Source organism: Cucumis sativus, chromosome 2, assembly GCF_000004075.3.
Source record: "Cucumis sativus cultivar 9930 chromosome 2, Cucumber_9930_V3, whole genome shotgun sequence".
Lineage (NCBI taxonomy): Eukaryota > Viridiplantae > Streptophyta > Magnoliopsida > Cucurbitales > Cucurbitaceae > Cucumis > Cucumis sativus.
The window spans coordinates 12,239,189-12,264,367 of record NC_026656.2 but is presented as its reverse complement, the minus strand read 5'-3'; the positions used below and the strand labels follow the sequence as shown (position 1 = coordinate 12,264,367).

Genomic DNA, 25,179 nt, shown 5'->3' with positions numbered 1-25,179 from the left:
AAAAAGAATGGTTATAGATTTAGGATTGTACGGTGCAAACTCTTAATCTTACACAAATCAATCCAAGCAAAGTAACACGTACGATTTAAACTCAACCAAGACCCGTAGAAACTTAGAGATTCAATTAACTAAAATCATATTTGTGGAACCAAATCAGAAATATAAAGTTGCAAGGGAATATTAGTTGATTTATCATTTTTTTTATTGTTTTGGTTTGAATTGTGACGTTAAAATGTTAAAATCCTAAAAAAGCTCTGTTGTTACAGTGCCATCGTCACTTCACTCTGTCGCTTCCCGGTCATAGTGAGAGAGATGTATCATCAACAAACATGGGAAACAGTGAGATAAAGATTCAAAAAACTCCATTAACATAATTCTTTCTTTCTTCAATTAATAAAAAAAGCACAATTTTTCCCTTAAAGAAAAGAAAAAAAGGTTAATCAAAAGCAAGCAAGAAAGGCAAGCGGGTGTATGATTTTTGGGGCTAATATGTAGTGGTAGGCGCCATAGCCGAAGGTCAAACAAACCCCACATCCCCAAAAGTGGGTTTTCTCATACCCACATTCTCTTCCACCTTGCCGTTGCCGGACCCGCCGTGTTCAGCCGCCGCCCCATTTCATTCTCTTTCTACCCTTTTATTTTTCCATCTCTTTATTGTTTCACAAGAATTGTAATTAAGAGAGAGAGAGAGAGACAGCGCAGTTTCTATTGACCGAAGATCTCTATTAAAAAAAGAGGAGAAAACAAAACTGTGTTGTTTGTCAATTTTTGAAGTTTCCCTTCTTCCTCTTTCATTTTATTTCAGTTTTTTTTTAACCCCTTTTGCTGTCTCTCTCTGTCTTTTCAATTTGTCAAACAACCCATTTTCAGGAACTGAAAAGGAGGGGTTTCTTTGATCGAGGGGGAGAGCTGAAGAGGAAAAAAGAGGTAAGGTTTTTTTTTTTTCTCTCTGTTTAACATGAGAGAGTGTGAGTTTTAAGGACGGGGAAGAAAGGGGGAATGCAGTTTTCTGTAATGGGTTTTTGTAACTTTGAGCAATTTGATTATAGTTAAACGTATGAGGATTTGCTGAAAGGGATTTTGAGATAAAGGGGAAGATTGAAGGAATTTTTTGGATCTACAGCTTTTTTGGGGTTCATGAGCTGTAATAGGAGGATATGCGAAACGTTTTATGTATCATGTTCTTGCTTTTGTTGTTGTTGCTGTGTTTTGAGCCTACATTTCAACAGCTGAGTTCGAGAGCTGAGCGTGTAGCTCTTCTCAACCTCAGATCATCTTTGGGTTTGAGGAGCAAGGACTGGCCCATCAAGGCTGACCCTTGCTCTGTTTGGAGAGGTATAGAATGTCAAAATGGTCGAGTTGTTGGGATCAATGTTTCTGGATTCCGAAGGACTCGTCTTGGTAGTCTACACCCACAATTTGTTGTTGATGCTTTGGCTAATTTGACTCTTCTTCAGTCTTTTAATGCTTCTAATTTCTTGCTTCCGGGAGTAATTCCTGACTGGGTTGGTTCAACTCTCAAGTCTCTGCAAGTTCTTGATCTTCGTTCTTGTTCTATCCTTGGTTCTATTCCATTGAGTTTTGGAAATTTGACAAATCTAACTGCTTTATATCTGTCCAATAACAAACTTAACGGGACGATTCCTACAAGTATTGGTCAACTTGTTCAACTTTCTGTGCTTGATCTTTCACATAATGAACTCACTGGATCTATTCCTTTGTCCTTTTCATCTCTTGCGAACCTTTCTTTCCTTGACCTCTCATCAAATGGTTTAGATGGGTCAATTCCTCCCCTCATTGGGTCCATTAGGCAGCTTCAGAGTTTGAACCTTTCCAGCAATAATATTACTTCTTCATTACCTGCTTCACTTGGGGACTTGAGTAGATTGGTAGACCTTGATCTCAGTTTCAACAAATTTTCGGGGCTGCTACCTACAGATTTGAGGAGCATGAGCAGCCTGCAGAGAATGGTAATTGGGAACAATTTACTTGGTGGGTCATTGCCGGAAGATTTGTTTCCTTCTCTTAGGCAGTTGCAGGAATTGACTCTCAATGACAATGGCTTTACTGGTGCAGTCCCGGACGTGTTGTTCTTGATTCCTGGATTGCGTCTTCTCGATATCTCTGGAAATAATTTCACTGGCATGCTGCCTAATTCAAGCTTGGCTTCGAATTCAACTGGTGGAGCATTGAATATATCTCGAAACATGTTTTACGGTAGCCTCATGCCTGTTATAGGAAGATTCAGTGCTGTTGATCTATCTGGAAATTATTTTGAAGGCAGAATTCCAAACTTTGTGCCAAGGGATGCATCACTTGAGAGTAATTGTCTTCAAAATGTATCCAGTCAGAGGACATTGGCCGATTGCTCCTCATTTTATGCTGAAAAAGGCCTTAGTTTTGATAATTTTGGCAAACCAAACTCCGTACAACCTCCTTTAGCAGAAAAATCTAGCAAGAATAATAAAAGGGTAATATTGGGCAGCGTAATAGGAGGGGTTGGATTTATTGTCCTGGTGTTGCTGGTAGTGTTACTGTTTCTATATATTGGCGGCAAGAGAGCATCAGGAAATCAAAGGGGGGTTAGTGTGGGACCGATACCCACTGGCAGTAGTGAACCTCCTTCAGGGCTATCGATTAACTTTGCAAGTTTAGGTGAAAGTTTTACAGATAAACAGCTTCTTCAGGCTTCTGGTGGCTTAAGTGATGAGAACTTAATTAAACTTGGCCACTCCGGGGATCTATTTCGTGGCGTCTTGGACAATGGGGCCAATGTTGTTATAAAAAAGATTGACTTGCGGACGGTTAAAAAGGAAACTTACCTAGTGGAATTGGATTTGTTCAGCAAGGTGTCACATACAAGATTGGTTCCCTTTTTAGGACATTGTCTAGATAATGAGCATGAGAAGTACTTGGTTTATAAACATATGCCTAATGGAGACCTGGCGAGTTCCTTGGTCAGGAAAACTAATGTTGATGATGAAAACATACAGTCTTTGGATTGGATAACAAGGCTTAAAATTGCATTAGGAGCTGCAGAGGGTCTTGCTTATATGCATCATGAATGTTCTCCTCCACTCGTACACAGGTACTTCGAGGCTTTACTTACTAACCTTTTTCTTTTGAGTTTTACTGACGTGTATAATATCTCAGTAGCTTGAGTTAACTTATTGTCGTTTTGTGACTTTCACGGATGAGATCAGTATATGGGTAAGGTCTAGAAGTGTCTTTTTCGTTATGATACAGTCATTATCTTGTTTTTATTCTAATAATGAGTTGAGTCACTCAGACCAATTTTATCAGTAAGCAAAATGTTCTGCTCTGATATCATATAAGTGTTGTTCTTGTCATTGCTATTTTTTGTTGAAAACTTGCGCATTTGTTAGTAATGCAATTAAAAACCACTAGAAACCAGCCAAAAGTAAGCTGAGCTTAACAGTAATTGACATGTCCTCCCTTGATGTCAAAGCATTGATCCCCCTCCTCGTAACTTTTATATTAAAAAAAAAACCACTAGAAACATAAGAATTACAAGGAAGGATCCCCAGCCCTTGGTTATCCATTAACAAGGCGTCATTATAGAAGAATTTTGATGCGTGAACTTGAAGTGAGATGTTAAAATGAATCAAATCTCAAAGCTCTTTGAACCTTTCTTAACCCAGGGAAATTTCTCCTGTTTCATTTTATAAGCATTATTTTAACTTAGCGTTATTGACTTCACTGCATTTGTTGTTTCACAAGAAAATGTATTAATGACAACTGCCATCTTTAGTAATATCTTTTTTTTTCTTTCGGTCATTGAAGAGATGTTCAAGCTAGCAGTATACTTCTTGACGATAAATTCGAAGTCCGACTTGGGAGCTTGAGTGAAGTTTGTGCCCAAGATGGGGACAGCCACCAGAATCGAATTTCTAGGTTGCTTCGGTTGCCGCAGTAAGTGAATATTTTCTTGACTTTTCTCAACAATACAACTCAAATGTAGGATTTTCTCAAGTTTAGGATTGCTGTTCCAAACTTCCAATCTTGTCAGAAAAATTGATCACTTGCTGCTGTAACTCCAAGATATCGATATGATCTAATAAATGAAAACATTATCTTTCTCCTCATTTCAATTTCTGACTTCCTATGATTAAAATATGGAGTATTTCAAATCCATTTTCTCATTCTAGCTTAAAAAATATTTGTTAATTCAAGTATGTTATAACTTTTTTCTCTTTAAAATGTGCAGGTCATCAGAGCAAGGTTCTTCTGGTATGTTCAAATTTACATTTTTGTTTCCCTCTCAAGAAATAAAGATTTATTTATTTAATTTTTGCCATGCTCGACTTTAGAACTATTTTTCATAAACAAAGAAATCTCTATTATTTATGCTTCATAGGTTGTAAGGATGTGGTTGTTTTAATACTATTGGATTCCTAAGAATTCACTGTTTACCTCTAAAATAGGAAAAGTAAACCTTTTTGGTTCATAGGTTTTGGATTCAGTTTCCATTTGGTCCAAATTTACATTTTGTTTTTCTCTCAAGACTTGAGATACTTTTTTTTTTGGGGTACTGAAAATATAAGTTCGATTTGCTTGGGCAAATCTTCTGTGGATAGAGATTTGATGCATTCTTCTGTGAAAAAATACAAGTTCAGTAATGGATCAAGTTTCTATTGAGGTTGAGTCATCCCGGTAGATCTAACAAATTTGTCTATCTATCTATCCATCTATATAGACCGTGCTTGATGTAGGCTTAAAGTTATTCCAATAATTGAAACTGTCTTGAATGGAAATTTGTAGGGTCTCAAACATCAATATGTTCCTACGATGTTTACTGCTTTGGGAAGGTGTTATTAGAGCTAGTGACTGGCAAGGTTGGCATCAGTGCCACCCCAGATACCCAATTGAGGGAATTTTATGATCAAACATTCCCATACATTAGCATCCATGACAAAGAATTGGTGAGTAAAATCATTGATCCGAACCTGATTGTTGACGAAGATTTTCTTGAGGAAGTTTGGGCTATGGCTGTTGTCGCAAAGTCATGCCTAAACCCGAAGCCTTCAAGACGACCTCAGATGAGATACATCCTAAAGGCTTTGGAGAATCCTTTAAAGGTAGTGAGAGAAGAAAGCTCAGGTTCAGCAAGGCTACGAGCAACTTCTTCACGAAGCTGGAATGCAGCTTTGTTTGGGAGCTGGCGACAGAGCCTATCGGACCTAACGATTGTACCAGCTGCCGCAATGTCAAGGACAGTGGGAGGTAGCTTCAAGCAGTCAGGAACTTCAGGTTCACAAGGTAGCGGGCAAAACAACAGTGGTGAAGCCTCGCGAAGAAGGCACTCAAAGGAGATATTCCCCGAGCCACCGGACGAGCAAGGCGAGAGAGCAGAGTATCATTACCAGTAAAGAAAATCCATTGATCTTGATTCTTTATCAATAACAAAACACAGCAGGCATCGGAATTATGAGAGCCTGACATCTGCTCGACTCGTTCTTTCGGGTTTTGTAGTTGGAGAGGGCAGCTAATGCCCTGAGGTCTTTCTGCCATGGAAAATTGTCAATTCTTTGAGAAATGTATGAGTTTTTGTTGGTGATTTTATGTTTTGTAGTAGAAGGCATGGCCTTCAAGCTTTTTATAGGCTTATCTTGTTCTTGTTTGTTCTCATTATTATTTTATACCTTTTTTCTTTGTCTTTTTATTTTCTCCCCCTCTTTTTATTTAATTTTAGGTTAAGCCTTTTTTGGGAATGTAAATTGTGATAATTGTGATTGGTTGTTTTCTTGCCAATAAGCAAAAAAGGAATTATTCTCTATGTAGCACAAAAAAAAATTTGTTATGAATATTTTGGTTTACCCTGCAAATTAGGGTTCAACATAGTTGGTTATACCATTTTATAAAAATACTAACGACATAAATGCTAATAATAAGATTTTATATGAAAAGGTTAAATTTAAAGGTTTTAAGAAAAATAAAAAAGGTCCCACCGAGATTTGAACTCGGGTTACTGGATTCAGAGTCCAATGTCCTAACCACTAGACCATGGGACCGTTTTTAATGGTTAAATTGCTTGAAACGAATAATATTTTTGATGTTCAAATATTTACCAATAGATAGATAATTTGTTTGATGTTTCTGCAATTCTTTGTTGTAAGATGGTAAACTTCATTTATGGATTGCAGTTAAATATTTGTCATTGGAAACGTTGATACATCATCATAGTCGGAGTACAAGAACAGGGTGCAAAACTACTATGTAGATGCTATTTTTTTCTTTATCGTTCTGTCTCTTCCTCTTTGAAATGTTTACTAATTGATTCATGTAATAACCTGTCAGCTATATCAGGCTTGGTGAAAAAGTTGAAATGATATCAAGTCAATAGCCCTTGAAACTTATGAAGTAATTCAACATACAATTCTCTTACAAATCTCAATACATGGAACTAAGGATTTCTTTTTGAATTGTTCCAATAATTTCTATCTTCTTTGTTTTCACTAATTACTTGTAATATTAGTAATATGTTTAAGATGGGGAGGAGATGTAAAACAGTCTTTTCATCTCGGTCTAATATCTATTAGTTCATATGTGGGACCCTAAAATGTGTTTTGCCCTATGCAGAGAGGTTGAGGCCGAAGGAATAGTAAGTACAAGAAGGTTACAGGATAATGGATACTTAGTGGAGAGATGCGATGTGACGAATTGCTTGGCGTTCGAGTTACTTCTCCAATCCAGAATAAGGATTTGGCAGAGACGTTCTGTGGTTGGACCCCTTTCGTCGTCAGTTCAACTTTGAAGTCATCATTTCTACATGGAAAACGTCATCAAAGGGTCCTATAAATAGACGAAGCCCAACCATTTTGAAGCTGATTTTACCCTGAGTTTAATTAAGAAATAATTGAGGGAATCCCCACAGTTTCCAAAATTCTCATAAACTTGAATATTTGCAAGAAGTTGCAAGGGAGTTTGGGCTTTGAAGTTAGGCGAAGAAGCTAGCTAGTTGATTGAGTGTAATTGGTTCTTCTTAGAAAATAATTAAAAAGATTTCTAAAACATGTTTGAATTCATATATATGTATTTCTTGAGATCATGAACTATATGATTTCTCCCATGGTTTCCATGTGAAGCCTAGATCCGAAAGAGAGAGTCCTATTAAAGAAGTGAGGCGCTGACATGTGAGATGATTCTTCTGAAATGAAAAGATTGATCGTTCTAAAGATAAAACATAATTGGCAGGCAAAGAGAGCAATCGGTTCATAGGATTAGTATAAATAAGAGTGAACACCTAAGAGAAGTGCTGTTATTTTGAAAGTTTCGTTGAGAGAGCATAAGCAGTTGAGTTGTTGCTGAGGGAGATCTAGGTGACAAGAGGTGTTCGAGGAAGAAAGGTATCAGTAGCTTGAGTGACTGACCTTCTTAAATTAAACACTCCTACGTGGGTGATTTTTCTAAAACACTTATGTGTGAATGATTTGTAAGCTAATATTTTATAAACATTTTCTTAATAGATTCTTTCTGTGTCTGAGTTATGCCTAACGAGTTATGTATTTCACAGTGTTATTATTATTGTTGTTATGGTTTAAATTTTAAAAAGAGAAAAGTATTACTTTCTATGTCCTGATTGTAATGAATGTGTACAAACCATTAACTTTATTCCTATCAAGTAAGTAATGCTTATGTGATCTGCGCATAATGTGAATCACATCGTGTGGACAGCTGATGCAACGAAAAATGAATGAATCAGGAAACTTCTCAGATGCTGTGGATGGATTGAACATCTCAATAGCTCAATTGCAAGCGAGAGTGAACCGCAATAGACTATGCTTTCCTATGGGATGTTATGATGAAATGATTTTGCAAGAAAATGGTTCCTATATGTGTCTGTGTGATGTTTCAAAACATTCAATTGTGTTCAACAATAAAAGAAAAGCATAGTCCTTTGGACATTACTTATCTTTATCTCTCCATTCGAAAACATAATGAATTCCTCGTTAGCACTTGCATTGTTGGTTTTACAAATACTTCTACTTATGTTATATGCTGCAAAATTGATAGTTGAACCAAATGGTCTCCTATTTGAAATCTAAATCATTGACATCACAATCTATTAGAGAACTTCCCAATGCAAAATTGACAATTGAACCCAAAAAATTCATGGTAGAATTCATCCTTTATTTTCATTAAGAAACTAGTATATTGCATACTTAGAATTATTATTAAATTAAACTCAATTTTATTGAACGTGGCCATGTAAAAATGAAGAATTAAATTCAATTTTTTCTTGAAAATCAAAGAGACTCTAGCAAATTTAAGAACAACATTCAACTCAACAACATTAACATAGTTCATTTAAATGTAAGAGGAATCAAGAACTGAAAGCTTTAATTTTCAAACAAAAACTCAATGCCTTTGCACATTGAAACACCTAGAAACAAAGAAATAGTTTTGCAAACAAAAATTTACATAATCAAATCAGGTTTTCTTGAAGAAAATTAAAGAACCAAAGCATACTAGACTTATAACAATTGGAAATTTCTAAAAAAGAAAGCAAACTCCATAAGCCCTTTACCTCAAAGAAGGTTTTACCCTCCATGATGATGAAAATCTTGCTCGAATTAAAGAATTGCATAATGAAATTGAAAAAATGGAGAGAATTTTATTGAGAGAAAATTGGTACTGAGGATTTTCTTACAAGTAATGAAGTGATGAAGAATAAGGGAGAAATTAGGGTATTATAGGAAAAAATAAAAATAAATGCTCGGAAGATTCGAAATAACAGCCTGAAGGACTTTCAATAGGGTATTAGAGTTTCGAACGCTTGACCTTGGAGGGGCGCGCGTGGTTCTGACGTTGATACGTGTCAAGGACTTTCAACTTATTTACGAAAATACCATCCGATTAACTGTTGGAGAATTTATTTGCGTCCTTGGAGATTCGAACGTGCGATCAGGGGGTGGAAAATGCGGAAATTATTACCTTTTTTTCAACGCACAAACACAGTATCGTCTCTCGGCCACTTCTCAACCAAACCCCCAAATTATTATATTCCCCAAAAGAAACTTGACGCCCACAGACCCAACCCATTTGCCACCACCACCCTTTTTACTCATTCCAATCAATTACTGAAACACCCACCATTGTTTGTCTCTCAGATCTGAGCATTTTTTCTTTCCCACATAAGGGAAAGACTGAAACACTTCTGGGTTTCAACCAACTATGGATGAGAAGCTGATTCAGCGGTTGGAATCGGCTGTAGCTCGGCTTGAAGCCTTGTCTACTGGATTCCGCCCCGGTGGTGCACCGGAGAGTGGCGAGGATGTGGTGACTGACCCCTCTATTCTTGCTTTTGATGATCTGATGGGGCAGTACTTTGCAAGGGTTTTAAGTGCTGCGGAGAAGATTGGAGGGCAGGTTCTTGAGGCAACTAAGATTTTGAAAGAGGCCTTTTCTGTTCAGAGGGAGCTTCTTGTTAAGGTCAAGCAAACTCAGGTTGGTGAGAAATTTCTGTTCTTCTCTTCAAGTAATGTAAAGCTGCAGCATTCTTTATTCAAGGGGCAATTTAATTTTCTTCTCAAGTTGCTTCCTAATTACTGTTTTGTTCATGTAAGATTGGCTGTAGGCTGTGTTTTAATAATCGGGGGATTGGTATTGTCGATTTAGTGGTTAGTGGGACTGGCGGTGAGAATCTTGGATGATTGGTTAGGAAACGCTACTGACATGTGTTGAGAATGGCTTGTGGACGGGAATGTTTTTGGTGTGGTGAATTAGCAATATTAGGTATCTAACTGTCAACTTATCTGTAAACCTTGCATTCTATTTTTAATTTTAGCTATCTGAAGTTTTGTTGGACTATTGTTGTGTAGTTTTCTCTTGCTGCCTTATCTGAAATTTCATTGGTCTTCATGAATGCTATCCCTATTTGTTCTAGAAACAAAAAAGAGAGAGAAAAGAAAGGACGGAACATTCGAAGAAGTTATATACCTAAAACAGTGCCGAGTAATAACTTTCATTAGAAGTTTTCAGGTGAATATTGTTGCTCTGAAGTTAAATTGTTTGTTTTTTTGTTTCAGAAACCTGACTTGGCGGGCTTAGCTGAATTTCTGAAGCCATTGAACGAAGTTATTATGAAAGCAAATGCACTCACAGAGGGAAGGAGGTCTGATTTCTTCAACCATTTGAAAGCTGCAGCTGATAGTCTGTCTGCATTGGCTTGGATTGCATTCACAGGAAAAGACTGTGGTATGAAATGTAGTTGAGTATGTCCACGTTGGAATGTGTAATTCCAATTCATTCCATCTAATTGGTTCTTGATTGTTCTAGGTATGAGCATGCCCATTGCCCATGTTGAAGAAAGTTGGCAAATGGCTGAATTTTACAACAACAAAGTAAGCTAATGTTTCCTCGGAACTTGTAGTTTATTGGTAGAATCTATTTAGTCCCTCTTTCTCAAAAAATGAACGCATGGAAAAATAGAGTGTAGAAACTACTTAACATTAGCACAAAGCATCTAGGCCATCTATAGAGTCTGTCTTTTCTATTAACACAGCCAGTATTTTGTTGCTGGAAACTGGAATGCATTGATCTTGCCATTATTGGAATGAATGAATTTCATATTTGATTACTTATAGTAGGTACTTGTCAGAGATTTAATCTAGCATGCTATATGCTAACCACAATTCCTAAGTGCATTTGAAATCAGTTGTTCTTGCGTCCATTTTGATCTATCTTATTGTGGCTTTGTATAGTGGTTTCATTCATAACAAAAATTAAAATGGTATACAGCCGACCTGTTTACTTCTTCATTCAGGTTCTTGTAGAGTACAGAAACAAAGATCCAAATCATGTTGAGTGGGCCAAAGCTATAAAGGAACTCTATTTGCCAGGATTAAGGGACTATGTCAAAAGTTTCTATCCTCTGGGTCCAGTATGGAGTGTTACTGGGAAAAAAACTGCTTCTGCTGCTCCCAAGGCTTCTCCTCCTCCTAAAACATCAGCACCGAGTGCACCAGCCCCACCTCCACCCCCTCCAGCTTCACTATTCAGCTCTGAACCTTCTCAGGCTTCATCTTCTAAGCCAAAAGTAGGAATGGCTGCTGTTTTCCAAGAAATCAATTCGGGGAAGCCTGTGACTTTAGGTATTGCTGTCTCTAATTTTAGAAACATGCACTGTTCTCTCGTGTTTCCGAAACTCTCCCCTTCACTACTATTGTACATCTCTGAGCACTTTCTCTGCACCAGGTCTGAAGAAAGTCACAGATGACATGAAAACCAAGAACCGTGCAGATAGAGTTGGCATTGTCGGTTCTAGTGAGAAACGTGGTCCTACGGCCTCTCCTTCATTTTCCAAAACAGGTCCTCCAAAGTTAGAACTTCAAATGGGTCGAAAGTAAGTTTCACTTTCTGTAGTTACAAATAAGATATATCAGACAATAGGTATCCTATTTACAGTTTCTATTTTTCTTTAAAAAATTATATTTATACAGGTGGGTTGTTGAGAACCAAATCGGAAGAAAGAACTTGGTGATTGATGATTGTGATGCTAAACAATCGGTATATATCTTTGGATGCAAAGATTCAGTTTTGCAGATTCAAGGTAACGTTGTATCTCATGATCAGTTTAGTTTTCTCTCTCTCTTCTGATGGCTCAGGGAAAATTAATATTTTCACCTTGCAGGGAAGGTCAACAACATAACAGTTGACAAATGTACAAAATTGGGAGTTGTATTCAGGGTTAGTATGCGATATTGGGTGATATATGACCCTTCTTCAACGACTTAGCCCCCAACAAAAAAAATCAACATTGACACACAACACACATACATGCATATATTGGTGATGTAGATTAATCTTTTTACTTATATTTTATAGGATGTTGTGGCTGCATTTGAGATTGTAAATTCCAATGGGGTTGAAGTACAATGTCAGGTACTATGTTCTACACTGTCTCTTAAGTTAAACACTACGGGCCATATAGCTTAAACTTTTAATGTAGTCGGGGTGTTTAAAATATATTTTATGCAAATAGAGGGTATTATAGTTGCTGATAAAACTTTTAAGAGGCATTTGGGGCGCTAAATTGGTTATTGTTGCTAGTTGATTGGTTACAATAATGTGTATTGGGGTCCAGTTGTTGAGGTTATTTTAGTATGGGTTATAATAGTCTAGCTTTGGGTGTACACTATTTTGGTAGGGATAGGAATAGTAAGCACAATAACTGTAACAAAGAGGGATGAATAGATACTCATAAATGTTGTAATAAAGAGGGATTTCAAATAGTAGTTAATTGAGTTATTTTAGAACTCAAGGACACAATTATACAACCTATAAAATAGATCTTGTTCAAGTAAGGTCCTAGTTAATTGTGGGCTATAATAGTTGGACACATCAACTATTATAATGAGAGGCCCAAACACTGTCGCCCACTTCAACCAGTTGAAGTTGGGGGCTCAAACGGTCCCTTAGTTTTAAAGCCATGGAGTTGCCGAGAGTTCATTCTTTTATTGCTGGTTATTGAAGGGTTCTGCTCCAACTATTTCTGTGGACAATACTGGAGGCTGTCTACTATATTTAAACAAAGATTCCTTGGGGACATCCATTACAACTGCCAAGTCAAGTGAGATCAATGTCTTGGTTCCTGATGCAGGATCTGATGGTGATTGGGTATGGTCCCTGTGTGCCCTCCTGCTTCATGATCTTGATTTTCTTTTGTCATTTGATCAAATTCTTACACGGATGTATTCATTTTTCCCATTTCTGCCGTTCAATCTACTGAGGAATATATTCGCTCTGTTTCCTATTAAAAGAAGAAAGGAAAAAAGGAAAATTGTTCACTTTTGCTTTTTGAGTAGTGGTAAAGTTCTTTGCTTCTGGGCCTTAAAAGCATTTTTCTTTTGTTATGTGCAGTTTGCGAGTCGTGTTGTGGAATTTTCCAATTAGCAATGTCCTTGAAGCCATGTGCTTCCGATTTAATTATTAAATTCCTAAAAATAAAATGTTTTCTGTGTTAATCTTCTTGATTAGGCCAACAAAATTGCTTAGGAATGAATTTTGATTCCATAAATCGATCAGCTTGCATACATGCATGTTTTAATCTAACCAATGCTGTGTCTTTCATAGAAAAAAAATGCTTTGATTCTGCTCTTTTTGCTTTTTTTCCCTATCTTGAGGGAATGAAATCATTCCAATTACCTTTTAAGTACATTATCCGGGAGAAGGTTGAAATTAGACTCTAAAATGGATGTCCTGTTCTATCTCTATAGGTGGAGCATGCACTACCACAACAATTCATTCATTTGTTTAAGGACGGTCGCTTCGAAACCACTCCAGTCTCTCACTCAGGAGGGTGAATTTAGTTTTAACAGATTCTCTCTTTTCTTCGTTTATATTTTTATCTATTAAATGGAGAGTTGTATTTGTTTCCATTTTTTCCCCCTTGATTCAATTGTCACAGTAAATTACATCTGGTGGTTTGATAGTGTCTTATTTCATTGGGTATTTGTTTTCTTCTTCTTCTTTTCAAAAAGTTTGGATTTCATCTTTCAAAGGAATTTCAGCAGTGTTCGTGGGGAAGACACGTCGTGTAACAAAGTGTTGTATTTTCTACCTTTGTTTTGTTGTAATGAGAATCTGCCAACTTCTACTTTGGGTTTGAGAAGAAAACAGAGAAATCTCTTCTTTGCTTCCTTGTTATGCATTGCTTTGGCATACCTGCAGTTGTGAGAAATTTTCAAGCAGACCCAGAATGAGTTTGGGAACAAGAAATTGGTGCATGAAGTATTGGAAGCAGATTCATATTTAAAATGTTCTGAGAAAGCCTTTTTTTTCTTTTCTTTTTTGTGGGTGTATTTTCATGAGAAATGTTGTATTCTGTTAAACGTGTTTGAACGTTACTTTCAAAATGGCATTGATGATAGTTTATTTGACAAAAGGAATATTGCAGGGATTCTAACGTTTTAAAGTATTTTTCTGTCCTATAAACCTCTTTTGGATTAATTGAGAAAGGGCAATATTTTGGTACGTCTTAAATGGACTTATCTTTACGTAACAAATGAATGATCTTCTTAGCAACAATATTATTGTATAGCTTCTCTTGGTGAAAAGTAATGTTGAGAATCAAATTTGATAACATGGCTTAGACTAAATTGATGGAAGAACATGGTATTTTGATAATAAATCACAATTGCAAGTTTGAATCTCAACTCAAATCAAGTTGCCTGCTACTCTGATACAAGAATCTGATTTAGTCGATAACCTATATTTATTAGATACAATATCTGTTATTACATCAAGAATTCTGATATTACTTCGATAGCAGTTACCCATGAGTATTAAGTTCACTATCAATTTAGTTAATTGATTTATGAAGTTCAGTTGATCTTATTTTATCTCAATTAATTATTAAGTTTTTTTTGTTATTTTTAATGTGAGGTGTCTACCATTTTTATCTCCAACTTTCTTATAAAAATAATTTTTTTGGTTAGGAATTCAACCGATGCAAATCATTGTAAGACTTGAAAAAAATATATACTTAACTTCAAAAAAAGGAACAAAAAGACGATCATATTTAACTTGATAAAATATATATATTTTTCAAATCGATCATTTTCATTTGAACCATTTTGATTTTTTAAAAAATGGTTTAAATACATTTTAAGTCTTTTGAAAGTTAGTTTACTCTTTGGACATGTTTGGAATAATTTAAGAAAAAAATGTTTTTTAAAAATGCATTTCAATTTAAACATTTTTAAAAAAAACTCTCGAAGGAAAAACACGTGTGTTTGACAACTTTTTTTTAAAAGTGTTAATTATGTAAAATTTTGTTTGATTTGTAATAGATTAAAAGATTTATATATAAATTGTCCGTGGAGATTTTGATAGAAGTTTGACAACGATCATCGAGGATGTTGGTTTGAGGTGGTCGAGGACTGTAAAATGATAATTAGAGGTTGACAACAATGGTCATTTAAATTCAAATGATAACAATCACAAAAAAAAAAAAAAGTTGTTGGCAGTTGGCCAATAACAGTCATAGAAAAACAATTGACAAAAATAGGCCAACAACGGTCACATAAAAATGACCAACAAAACTTAATAGGCAACGGCCACAGAAAAATGGTGAAAGAAAATTGATTGACAGCCGTTGAAGTTGTCGAAGGTTAGTTGGTGAGAATGGTTGAAGATGTTGGCTAGATTATTTCATATAAATTAGAGAGATTAATTATTAAACACACAAATTTATTTTTCTAAAAGTCACCTGATTTTATAAATTCATTTTTTTCAAAATTTACTTGAGGTTGTTTGGTCTTTTGTTAAAACTCCCTCAATTTTGTTTGAAAATGACTTATTTTTGAAATTACACTTAGAAGTTAAGAGGCAAATACATTATTCTTTTTTTAATTTCAAAATTTGGCTAGATTTTTTTAAAACATTAATAAAATATATATAACAAAAAATGAAATGTAGAGTGGAAATGGTGTCTTCAGGCTCAATTTGTAAGAATTAACATTTTACTTTGACACTGTGAACACCTTTTACTTTAATCTTTTTCTATAATTATTGTTTTCTAATATTATATAATTTATAATACATTAGTTAGTAGATATCTTAACTTAAAAACATAATCAGTATTTTATATTATTTTTCAAAAATCTATCACCAATCAATTTTAACATTAGCCCAGAGTAAATAAAAAAAAAAAGACTATGGAATGAAATAAAATATTATTATGAATTTTCACCGCTCATTAAGAATTGTGTTTGGTTTAGATTATGGAGGGTTCAATTTTGTAAAAAAAAGAAAAACTATTTTGAAGAAAATGGTAGTGTTTGACAAATTAAAATAATGCATTTTCTAAAAATTCATTTATAAAATAATCTATCTTTGAGAAATCTTTAAAAACCAAATTCTAAACATTTATAAAAAAAAGTTATCAAGTGTTTAAACAAAAAGTAAATCTTTGACGTTAACTATCAATGATAACATCTGATAGCAATATCAGTGATAGCAAATAATAATAGAGATATATAGAGATTAAATGTCATTTTATAAAAAAATGTGGAAAATGAAATTAATTTAATGAGAAAAAGAAAGAAAGAAAACCTTACCTTTTAGCACATAACAACCGCTCCCTAATAACGGATACAAATTCAAAAGTTTACCAAACTTCTAATAATGGTTTTGTATTATAAATGGGAGAAGTTAAATTACAAATTTAGTTCTCTTTTTTCTTTTTTAATAGTTATTTTACTCTTTTTTTTTTTACCTTTTGGATTTAAAATTAAGTTTATTATCTTTTCGGTTTCTTAAATATATATATACATATACAAGTTAGAATTATTAGGTAAACATTTTAAATAAATCAAGTTTTTTCGTTTAATATTTTAAAAATTTGTATTTGATAAAAACTAAAACGTAGACCGTTGCATACAAATTTCTTTTAGAGTTATTAAATTAAGTGTTTAACAATAATTCAAATGATCTAGTCTTTAAATTTTGACTTTTAACTGTGCGTGATTTGTAAGAACGACTCCTATTTGAATTAATGAAAAATGATCTACTTTTGAAAAGTAAACGAAAAAGTGGCTTTCTGCATGCGTCGATGCTTTATAAATTTACTAATTTGTCCCTAAAAACCATATGTGTGCTTGCTACCGAGAACCTACTTGATGCTCTATGCTCTATGTTTTATATTATATGCTTTATGTTATATACTAAATACTAGATACTAGATATTTGATCATCAATACTTAGTACTAGATACTTATTACTTGATGATCAATGTTCAATACTCAATACTAGACGGTCTATGTTTTATTTTTGTTATATATATATTTGTCACTCGAGGCTCAATACTTAAATAAACGGAAAAAAAAAAAGAGAGGAAAGAATGGGATATAAATGAAAAAAAAATCAGAAAGAAGACACAAAAGAAAAAAAGTGTAGAAAGATGGAAGAATAACTAAAAAAAGAAAAAAAAGTATCGTAAAAAAGTAGAAGGGAAGAAAAAAAAAAGAAGAATGGATTTAATGTTAGAGTGAAAATTTTAGACAGCGATCACATAAATAAAGCAAAAGATCATTTTTTATTTGTTTTAAAAAGTACCCATTTTTATTTGAATCTCCTATTTTGGGCCACCTATACAAATTTCCAAGTATCAATGTAGTTTGAATACTTTACAATGTAATAATTTATGGTTAAAAGTTTATAAGGATGTAATTCTTAGGGTAGAAACTAGTGTTAAATTTAATAAAATTTATTAAATAAATCAAAAACTAATTAAAACTCACCAATTTATACATAATGCATCCACGTCATTATATAATAAATATTAATATTAATATTTGATTTTGATGAATTGTTATTACCTTAAGAATTAAATTGTACAAATTTTAAAGTAAAAAATTGGAGTATTCTTACCGTGGAATTAAATTGGAGTATTCTTTTTTTTTCCCCCAAAATTTCCAAATTTGCCCGTGCCTTCAACACAGGCAGTGAGGCCCCACCTTCCCCATCTCACTCAGTTACTTCCACACTTTCACACCTCTCATTCACAAACACACAAACAGAGAGCTTACATAGAGAGATTTCTCTCTCTCTCTCTCTCTCTCTCGCTCTCTCCCATTCTTATCAATCATGGCTTCTTTTTCACTTCCCTTCTTCTCCTTCTTCCTCTTCGCTGCCGCCTCCTCCGCCGTCTTTTACATCGCCGGTCACTTTCTCCTCCTCCATTTCTCTCTCTCTTCGATTCCTTTTTCACTTTTCCCCTTTTCTTTACCCCCTTTTTCCTTTTCTTTGCAGATTCTCAATCCTTCATCGGCGTCAACTACGGCCAACTCTCCGACAATCTCCCTCCACCTTCAGCCACCGCCAACCTCCTCCGCTCAACTTCCATCTCCAAAATCCGTCTCTACAACGCCGATCCACTCATCATCAAATCCCTAGCCAACTCCGGACTTGGAATCGTAATCGGTATAGCCAACGGCGACATTCCTGCTCTAGCCTCCAATCCTAATTCCGCTGCTCAATGGATCAACACCAACCTTAATCCTTACTATCCAGCTAGTAATATCCTGCTAATTACCGTCGGAAACGAGGTAATGTCGTCGATGGATCAGAATTTGATTTCGCAACTCGTTCCGGCAATGAGGAATGTGCAGAACGCGGTGAATGCGGCGAATCTTGGCGGGAAAGTGAAGGTGTCGACGGTGCATTCGATGGCGGTGTTGAGTCAGTCGGATCCGCCGTCGTCGGGGAGGATTAATCCAATGTTTGAAGGGACGATGAAGGAGGTGGTGGAGTTTTTGAAAGAGAATGAATCGCCATTTGCCATAAATCCTTACCCGTTTTTTGCGTATCAGAGTGATCCAAGAGATGAAACGCTGGCGTTTTGTCTGTTTCAACCTAACTCGGGACGAGTCGACTCAGGAAATGGAATCAAATATATGAATATGTTCGATGCTCAGGTCAGTGAAACCACTCCTCCATAAAATCCCAATTCATTAGTTTCTCCTCATTTCATTTTTTAAATTAATTAACTCTAAATATTAAAACTTTCTTTTTTTTAGAAGAATTTAAATGTGAAAATTCCAAAACTTTATTCTAAAAGACCGACGACGTCAACGTTAAGTTTAGTCAACCGGCGATACACTTAGATCGTGCCACGTGTCATTAAGCGTTACAAAGGAGAAAAAAAAAAAAAGAAGAATGAAAATACATTTTCGTTTTTGAGTTTAATTGATTTGGATGTTTACATATTTTTAGAGTGATTACATTCTAAAGGTAATTTACTTTTGAAAAAAATTTCATGTTATTTTTGGCAACCATCTTGATTTATGATAAACTCTTAAAACAATTTCTTTAGAAAAATAAAATTGAAATGGTTATGATTAATCTATTCCTTAACTTTGTATAAAAACCTTTGATAACGTCTCTAGCCCCAATTTTTTGTGACTGTTTATTGGTGAACCTCTGAGTCTGACATCATCTTCCACAACCTTCATGTCCATAAACAAATTCTTTTACATTACAGTGATTTGAAATTTAATTTTAAAAAAATATTATACAGCACACTAAACAAACTATTTTGATTAAAATACTTTTGAAAAAGAATTTTAAAAATTTATGTGTTTTTTTTATTTTAACAAGTTTTTATCATTTAAATAAAAGTGTATTTTTAAAAAGCATTTTGCTCCTATGTTATTTTTAACAGATCCGAAGTCTTTAGGTCGATTTCAAATTAGTTTGTGGTTTTAAAATCTTACATTTTTATGGTTTAGGCTTGAATTTTATTTTAATTTGATCTTTAAATTTTAAAATTGTTAAGATTCATATTTATAGCTTTGAATTTTTACTAAAAAATACCTTTTAGTTTGGAACTTTTTCAAAAATAAATTTTTTTTTTTTGACAAACTATTGACAATTGAATTGTGAGTATTTTATCAATTCTTATATTTTTGACAAATTTCCTTTTATTTAGAGTTTTTAGTATTAAATATCTGTTAATTAAATTAAATGAATTTTAATTATTCAAGTTTCATTGACTTCCACATCACTATCACAACTGATGTTAAAATTTCACTTCATAGTCAATTTAAGTTAATTAATAAACACTAATGTTAAAATTGAATATGCTTGTTTGATAAAAAAAATTAAGGTTAAAAATATAAATCTTTAAAAGTGAAGCAAAACTTAAAATTAAAGGACTAAAATATGATATTTTGAACCTAACTAGAGACTAAATTGAAAATAAAACTCAACTTTCCTAAAAGCCTCTTGAAAGATAAGTGGATAAGTAGAAATTAAATCCAAAACATAAGATAAAATTAAAAAGGTTAGTTTTTCCTCCATGAAATTCTATTTTAGCTATATCTGAGTTAATTCACACTTTTCATCCAAAATTGTTTAAGAAATAAAAAATGAACACTATAAAATCTAGAACCAAATGAGAACTAGCTTCAAATTTGTTCTCATTTAAGAACGGAAAGAGTAGTTTATCCATTTTTTAAAATCTCTAATTAGGTCCATAACTTTCTGAAAACACCACTCCATAGGTCTTTGATTTTGATATGGATTAGAGAATGTTTAGCTGGTAACCAGAACTTTAATTTTGTGCTTAATACTTCTAAAATTCACGAAACAAAGTTAGTTGTGTAAAGCTAATAGGAGTCTAACATTTGTTACATGTTTGTTCAACATACCATACCATATAAAGACATTGGAATATAGTTAAAAAATAATAACATTTTCAAATTCTGACAGAAAATACATTGAACTAATTTTTTAAACATATGGATACACAGATTTACTGAATGTTTTCACTTATAAAGATGTATATATTTTAATAAAACTGTCATTGTGTGTCCATTTTTTCAATTGACAAGTCATTATGATCTGTATATGTATCATGTCACATTTTTATTCTTATCCATGATTTCTTTGATTACCAAACACAACTTATTCTGATAGTTTGTATAAAGCTTACCTAATCAATGAAATAAAAAATAAAAGACTATTTTCAAATATTACTAAAATGAATCATATTTGTAAAATATAATAAAATATTATACTTTATTGTTATATATTACTATTTGTATCTATATTTATAGATACATATCATAGTTTATCTTAATTTATTACATATTATCAAATTTTACTATATATATATAAACATCATTATAAATAATTTAATTTATAATATTAAAATATCTCTTTATTTATAAGTAATTTACCTCTAAAAGTTATTATCATAACATTCGAATTGATTTTAAAATAGCCTTCATTTTGTTAAGATTTTCACATAATTATGTTAAACTCGCGCAAATAAATAAGTTCTAAATGCACCCTACTATATATTTAAATTTACACAAAATGTAACTTAAAATGACTAAATGTGGATTTACAACTTTGGATAGAAATTTAGATTTATGTTGAAATTCTACATTTTAAAAATGAATATCATTTTAAAAAATTTCAATGTATTGAAAAAAATCCATTTTGTTGGAGTTGAAACTGGAAAAGTTTTAACTTTTTGAAAGGAAAAGAAAAAACAGTTTTATTGGGATCCACTTTTTCTTAAATCATATAGCTAATAAGTATTTTTTGGAATAAAATGAAAGTTCAATGGAACTTTCCAAAAATTTTAGTTCATGGATTTGTGAATTTGAATTTTGGTATGCAACTTTTAATTTGTGAATTTTTTTAATGTTAGAATTTTCTTCTTTTCATATATTAATTTCTATGAGACATTTTGACTAACGTTGGTTTTAAATTCCATTTGAATATATATTATATTATAATAATAACAAAGGGATGAAAATATTTATAAAACATTACAAAATTTTAGATTTTATCAGTAACAAAAGGGAATTCATCCTATACCAAACTTTAATCTGTCCAATTCTATAGAGTAGTTGAAATTGAAACCAACCACAACGTCATTTTTTGGGGGGGGGGTTGCTGATGTTCTTATTTAATTTTAAAGGGTTTTTTGTTTTATAAAAAAGATTTTCCTTTTACATCGAAATCAACACCACTTTGATATTTGATACAATTTTACCATCTTCAGAGTCAATATTTTGGAATACGTTAAGAATCTTTATTCATATGGGTATTTTTCTTCCTAGTTGCTAGATTTTGAATTTAATAGGTGGAAGGTCCCAACAATACTTTTTAATATCTTGTTGCTATATATAGTTTCTTGTATTCTATTTGAATTTGCTGTTTGCTTGTGAGAACTTCGCCTAAATTTGCTTAAAACTAAACAATCTGTTTTTAAAGTTTAGGCTGTATCTGCTTGCTAGGTGTTTGTGATATTGCCTGAAAGAAATCTAATGTATGAAAATCACTTGCTTGGCTAATATTCTGTTTTATTTTTAACCAAAAAGGCCAAAAAGGATTAAGAAAAAGGTGATGGGGGTAGGAGATTATTCAACTTTGGAATCTTAGCTAATAAATTCGCTTTTCATTTGTGATGTGACCTATATTATGCTCGGTTACAGCTGGCCAATGGCATTTAATGTCGGTAAGTCCTTTCAATATATCAATTATTATAATAGATGAAGGAATACCTCCATAGTATCTGAGCAAGTAAGAAGCAGAGAGGACAAACTTTGAAAGTAAACCCTATTGAAGTTAGAACAGAATTATTTATCACCCATTTATAAAGTTAGTAAGCCAAACACCCTTTAAATTTTTCAACAGTGATATTATCTAGCTCTAGTGTCCAAATGGATTCGAACCCTCCATTTAAAATTTCAACTGACTTTTGAAATCTTGGCTTTGGTTGTGGTTGATTATAAAAAGAAAAACTTATGATTATCAAGGGGCCACAGAATATGATGGCTCTCTTACTGGAGGATAGTGTTGGTGTCTCATCAGCACAGCCAAAAACTAGCACATTTATGAAATTAATGGCATTTCTTGTTGTGGTCTTCAACTACCATGTCTATTTGAAAATTGTATTTATGATGAATTTGAACTATTATTTTCAATATTGGGAGCTATTATTATCGGTCCCTGACCCATATGGATTTCAACAGCTTGATGCAGTAAGGTCTGCTTTGAATGCTCTAGGTGGTTTCAAGGATGTTGAGATCATGGTGGCTGAGACGGGGTGGGCGTATCGTGGCGATAGCAATGAAGTGGGAACAAGTGTGGAAAATGCAAGAGCTTATAATGGCAATTTGATTGCACATCTTAGATCAATGGTGGGTACTCCATTGATGCCTGGAAAATCAGTGGATACATACATCTTCGCTCTCTATGACGAAAACTTAAAACCAGGTCCCACCTCCGAACGAGCGTTTGGGCTGTTTTATCCTAATCTAACCATGACCTATGATGTCGGACTCTCAAAGAACAGCCAGGTTAGAATCTTCATGCTGTAGGCAATGGCTGAATTATTGAATGCGTTTGATATAATAAGCTTCTTGCATCAAGTTACTAGCAAAGTAAATGCAATCTAATAAATTTACATCATAGAAGCTAACTCTTTTATGTTGTAGACTCCAACAACTCCAACAACACCAACCACCCCATCGTCGAAACCGACTGCGCCTGTTTGGTGCCTGCCGAAGGCAGACATTCCTGACGATCAACTTCAGTCAAATCTCGACTACGCTTGTGGGCACGGTATCGATTGCGGGCCAATCCAACCAGGGGGTGCCTGTTTTGAGCCGAACACTATACAATCACATGCTGCTTATGCTATGAATCTCTATTACCAATCACTTGGAAAGAATCCATGGAACTGTGATTTCTCACAGACAGCAACACTAACATCCGCAAATCCCAGTAAGCTTTCTTTTCTTATATCTCCTTTATTCAATCTCAATCTAGCAATGGGGAAAGGACAATAAGAGAGAGGAGCCATTATTATTAAAGGAACATAATAGTTCCTATTACTTCAAGAATAGACCGAAAATGAGAACATATAAATTAATGTTAAAAAACTCTGACCTGGGAAGAACAACATGGGGACTAGACATAAATGTGAAAAATTGTTACAATTACACACAACAGTTCTTTTTCCAATCTTAATTATAAGAGTACCTCTTTGAAAGCATTATACCACTCAAATCACTAACTGAGTTAGTATACTAAACTTAAAGTACTTCAAATATAGATAAATTATAATGCTTGGATGATTGTACATCTAATATTTTGCCAAAATTCAACGAGAGCTAATTTTCAATATTTTGAAACTAAAAATTATAGTGTTAATGCTTTTCTTGAAGTGTTTATATTTGTGGATTTTCAGGTTATAATGCTTGCACATACCCAGGAGGAAGCACCTAAGAAGGGAGACCATGTTTTGCCTTTGATTTTAGATAAAAGAAAAAGAAATAATTTCTCAAATTGTTAGGTGTTTATGACATTTGAAAACAAACAAATGAAGCAATAATCTTAGTTGGCCTACACTATGGTATTGTTCTTCGAAATTTTCCCTATGCCTAAAAGTTTGTCAACATCAAAATTACCTGCGGATGGTGGCCATGATTAGCTGCCATATATAATCTTCTAAACCCTCCGACCCTTTACAAATGTCTCAAAATTGGAGAGACGTTGGAAATGCATGTTGAATTAAGTACAAAAAAAAAAAAAAAAACTAAAAAACATAAGAACGATGGAAAAGGATAGAAAAGAACATTTTAATTTAAACTGAGTTCATTACTCAATCTAAACATAAATTTAGAATTATATTACATTCGTGGTCTAACAAACAATCTCATAATCACTAATAAATCGAATCAAAATATTTATAAAATATAACAAAATTTCAGAATTTATCGATGATATACATATAAAAGACAATATTAAAAGTTTATCAATTTATAAGTATCTATTATTCATATTTTGTAAATATTTTAAACAATTTTTTCATTTAAAATTATTTTTCAAACAATTTATCTATTTTCTAAAACCAAGTAAAAATATTTCACAAATATAAATAAAATTCAAGCATGGCCTAAAAATTGGGTTTTTTTTAAGTATTATGGCTTTTAAAAGAAATTAGAGAAATGTGGTGAATTGAAAAATATTTAGAAGCCGTTAGGGGGAAGAATTATCACTATTGGGTTAAGGTTATGGTAACCCAACCCTTGTTTGGGGAAGGGTTATCATAATCCTTATTTTAGGTTTATCATAACTCATCTTCATTCTCTCTCTTCCTTCTCAATCCCTCCTCAACCCTCCATAATCCTACTTTTTCAATTCTCCATAATACTACCTTTTCAATTCCCCATAATTTTACCATTTCATTTTTTTTAAATTACTCGTTTATTTATCAAATGCCATTTATTTTTTTAATTAATTTAATAATCTTAAAAGAATTTTATTTTTAATTTATTATTTACAAAATAAATTTTAAATAAATATTAATTGTGATTAGTTTATGAATTTAGTACTGGTATTTACTTTAATTTTTTTATTTTATGTCTTTTATTTGTTTTTTACCTTTTCAAATATTTTATTTTAAAACTAATCTATATCTATCTAAACTATTTCGGATAAATTTGAGTTAAATAAATTTCTAAAAAATGAATTTTATTAAACTTATAGAAAAATCAAAACAAAATCAAATAAGACGATTTAATATTAAATTAACTAACTTTATAATTCTTAAACAACCTAAAAAATGTATAACAATTTTTTTTTAAAGTATTTAAACTTTAAATGTATAAAAATTTTCTTTTTAAAAAAATC

General features: G+C 33.1%; 3 protein-coding genes and 1 non-coding gene across 4 annotated transcripts; 3 read left to right on the top strand and 1 right to left on the bottom strand.

Annotated features, from left to right (window-relative positions):
- Window positions 1–429: 429 nt before the first annotated feature.
- LOC101217062 (probable LRR receptor-like serine/threonine-protein kinase At2g16250) lies at window positions 430–5,827 on the top strand. Its single transcript, XM_004148818.3, has 4 exons — window positions 430–3,088; window positions 3,805–3,933; window positions 4,229–4,251; window positions 4,783–5,827. Exons 1-4 carry the CDS (start codon window positions 1,158–1,160, stop codon window positions 5,388–5,390), a joined length of 2,691 nt encoding a protein of 896 aa, XP_004148866.1. The 5' UTR covers window positions 430–1,157; the 3' UTR covers window positions 5,391–5,827.
- A 133-nt stretch (window positions 5,828–5,960) lies between these two features.
- On the bottom strand, window positions 5,961–6,032 carry TRNAQ-CUG. The gene has a single exon. It is a non-coding gene; the product is annotated as a tRNA-Gln (tRNA).
- Window positions 6,033–8,995: 2,963 nt separating this feature from the next.
- Window positions 8,996–13,939, top strand: LOC101212738 (cyclase-associated protein 1). The gene is made up of 10 exons (XM_004148801.3): window positions 8,996–9,468; window positions 10,050–10,218; window positions 10,300–10,364; window positions 10,787–11,114; window positions 11,218–11,365; window positions 11,463–11,572; window positions 11,654–11,709; window positions 11,848–11,904; window positions 12,496–12,639; window positions 13,239–13,939. Exons 1-10 carry the CDS (start codon window positions 9,196–9,198, stop codon window positions 13,323–13,325), a joined length of 1,437 nt encoding a protein of 478 aa, XP_004148849.1. The 5' UTR covers window positions 8,996–9,195; the 3' UTR covers window positions 13,326–13,939.
- Window positions 13,940–17,516: 3,577 nt separating this feature from the next.
- LOC101212979 (glucan endo-1,3-beta-D-glucosidase) lies at window positions 17,517–23,924 on the top strand. The gene is made up of 5 exons (XM_004148802.3): window positions 17,517–17,686; window positions 17,776–18,440; window positions 22,515–22,841; window positions 22,980–23,268; window positions 23,735–23,924. The coding sequence occupies exons 1-5, from the start codon at window positions 17,611–17,613 to the stop codon at window positions 23,770–23,772; spliced, it is 1,395 nt and encodes a 464-aa protein (XP_004148850.1). The 5' UTR covers window positions 17,517–17,610; the 3' UTR covers window positions 23,773–23,924.
- The last annotated feature ends 1,255 nt before the right edge of the window (window positions 23,925–25,179 follow it).

What these genes read in the sequence shown, in the direction of transcription:
- LOC101217062 (XM_004148818.3), top strand. Translation starts at nt 1,158, where the DNA reads ATGCGAAACGTTTTATGTATCATGTTCTTGCTTTTGTTGTTGTTGCTG. An exon ending in TCTCCTCCACTCGTACACAG is followed by an intron (nt 3,089 to 3,804) that starts GTACTTCGAGGC and finishes CGGTCATTGAAG; the next exon opens with AGATGTTCAAGCTAGCAGTA. An exon ending in ATCAGAGCAAGGTTCTTCTG is followed by an intron (nt 4,252 to 4,782) that starts GTATGTTCAAAT and finishes GGAAATTTGTAG; the next exon opens with GGTCTCAAACATCAATATGT.
- LOC101212979 (XM_004148802.3), top strand. Translation starts at nt 17,611, where the DNA reads ATGGCTTCTTTTTCACTTCCCTTCTTCTCCTTCTTCCTCTTCGCTGCC. An exon ending in GACTCTCAAAGAACAGCCAG is followed by an intron (nt 22,842 to 22,979) that starts GTTAGAATCTTC and finishes TTTATGTTGTAG; the next exon opens with ACTCCAACAACTCCAACAAC. An exon ending in ACTAACATCCGCAAATCCCA is followed by an intron (nt 23,269 to 23,734) that starts GTAAGCTTTCTT and finishes GTGGATTTTCAG; the next exon opens with GTTATAATGCTTGCACATAC.
- LOC101212738 (XM_004148801.3), top strand. Translation starts at nt 9,196, where the DNA reads ATGGATGAGAAGCTGATTCAGCGGTTGGAATCGGCTGTAGCTCGGCTT. An exon ending in ATTCACAGGAAAAGACTGTG is followed by an intron (nt 10,219 to 10,299) that starts GTATGAAATGTA and finishes TGATTGTTCTAG; the next exon opens with GTATGAGCATGCCCATTGCC. An exon ending in GGGGAAGCCTGTGACTTTAG is followed by an intron (nt 11,115 to 11,217) that starts GTATTGCTGTCT and finishes TCTCTGCACCAG; the next exon opens with GTCTGAAGAAAGTCACAGAT.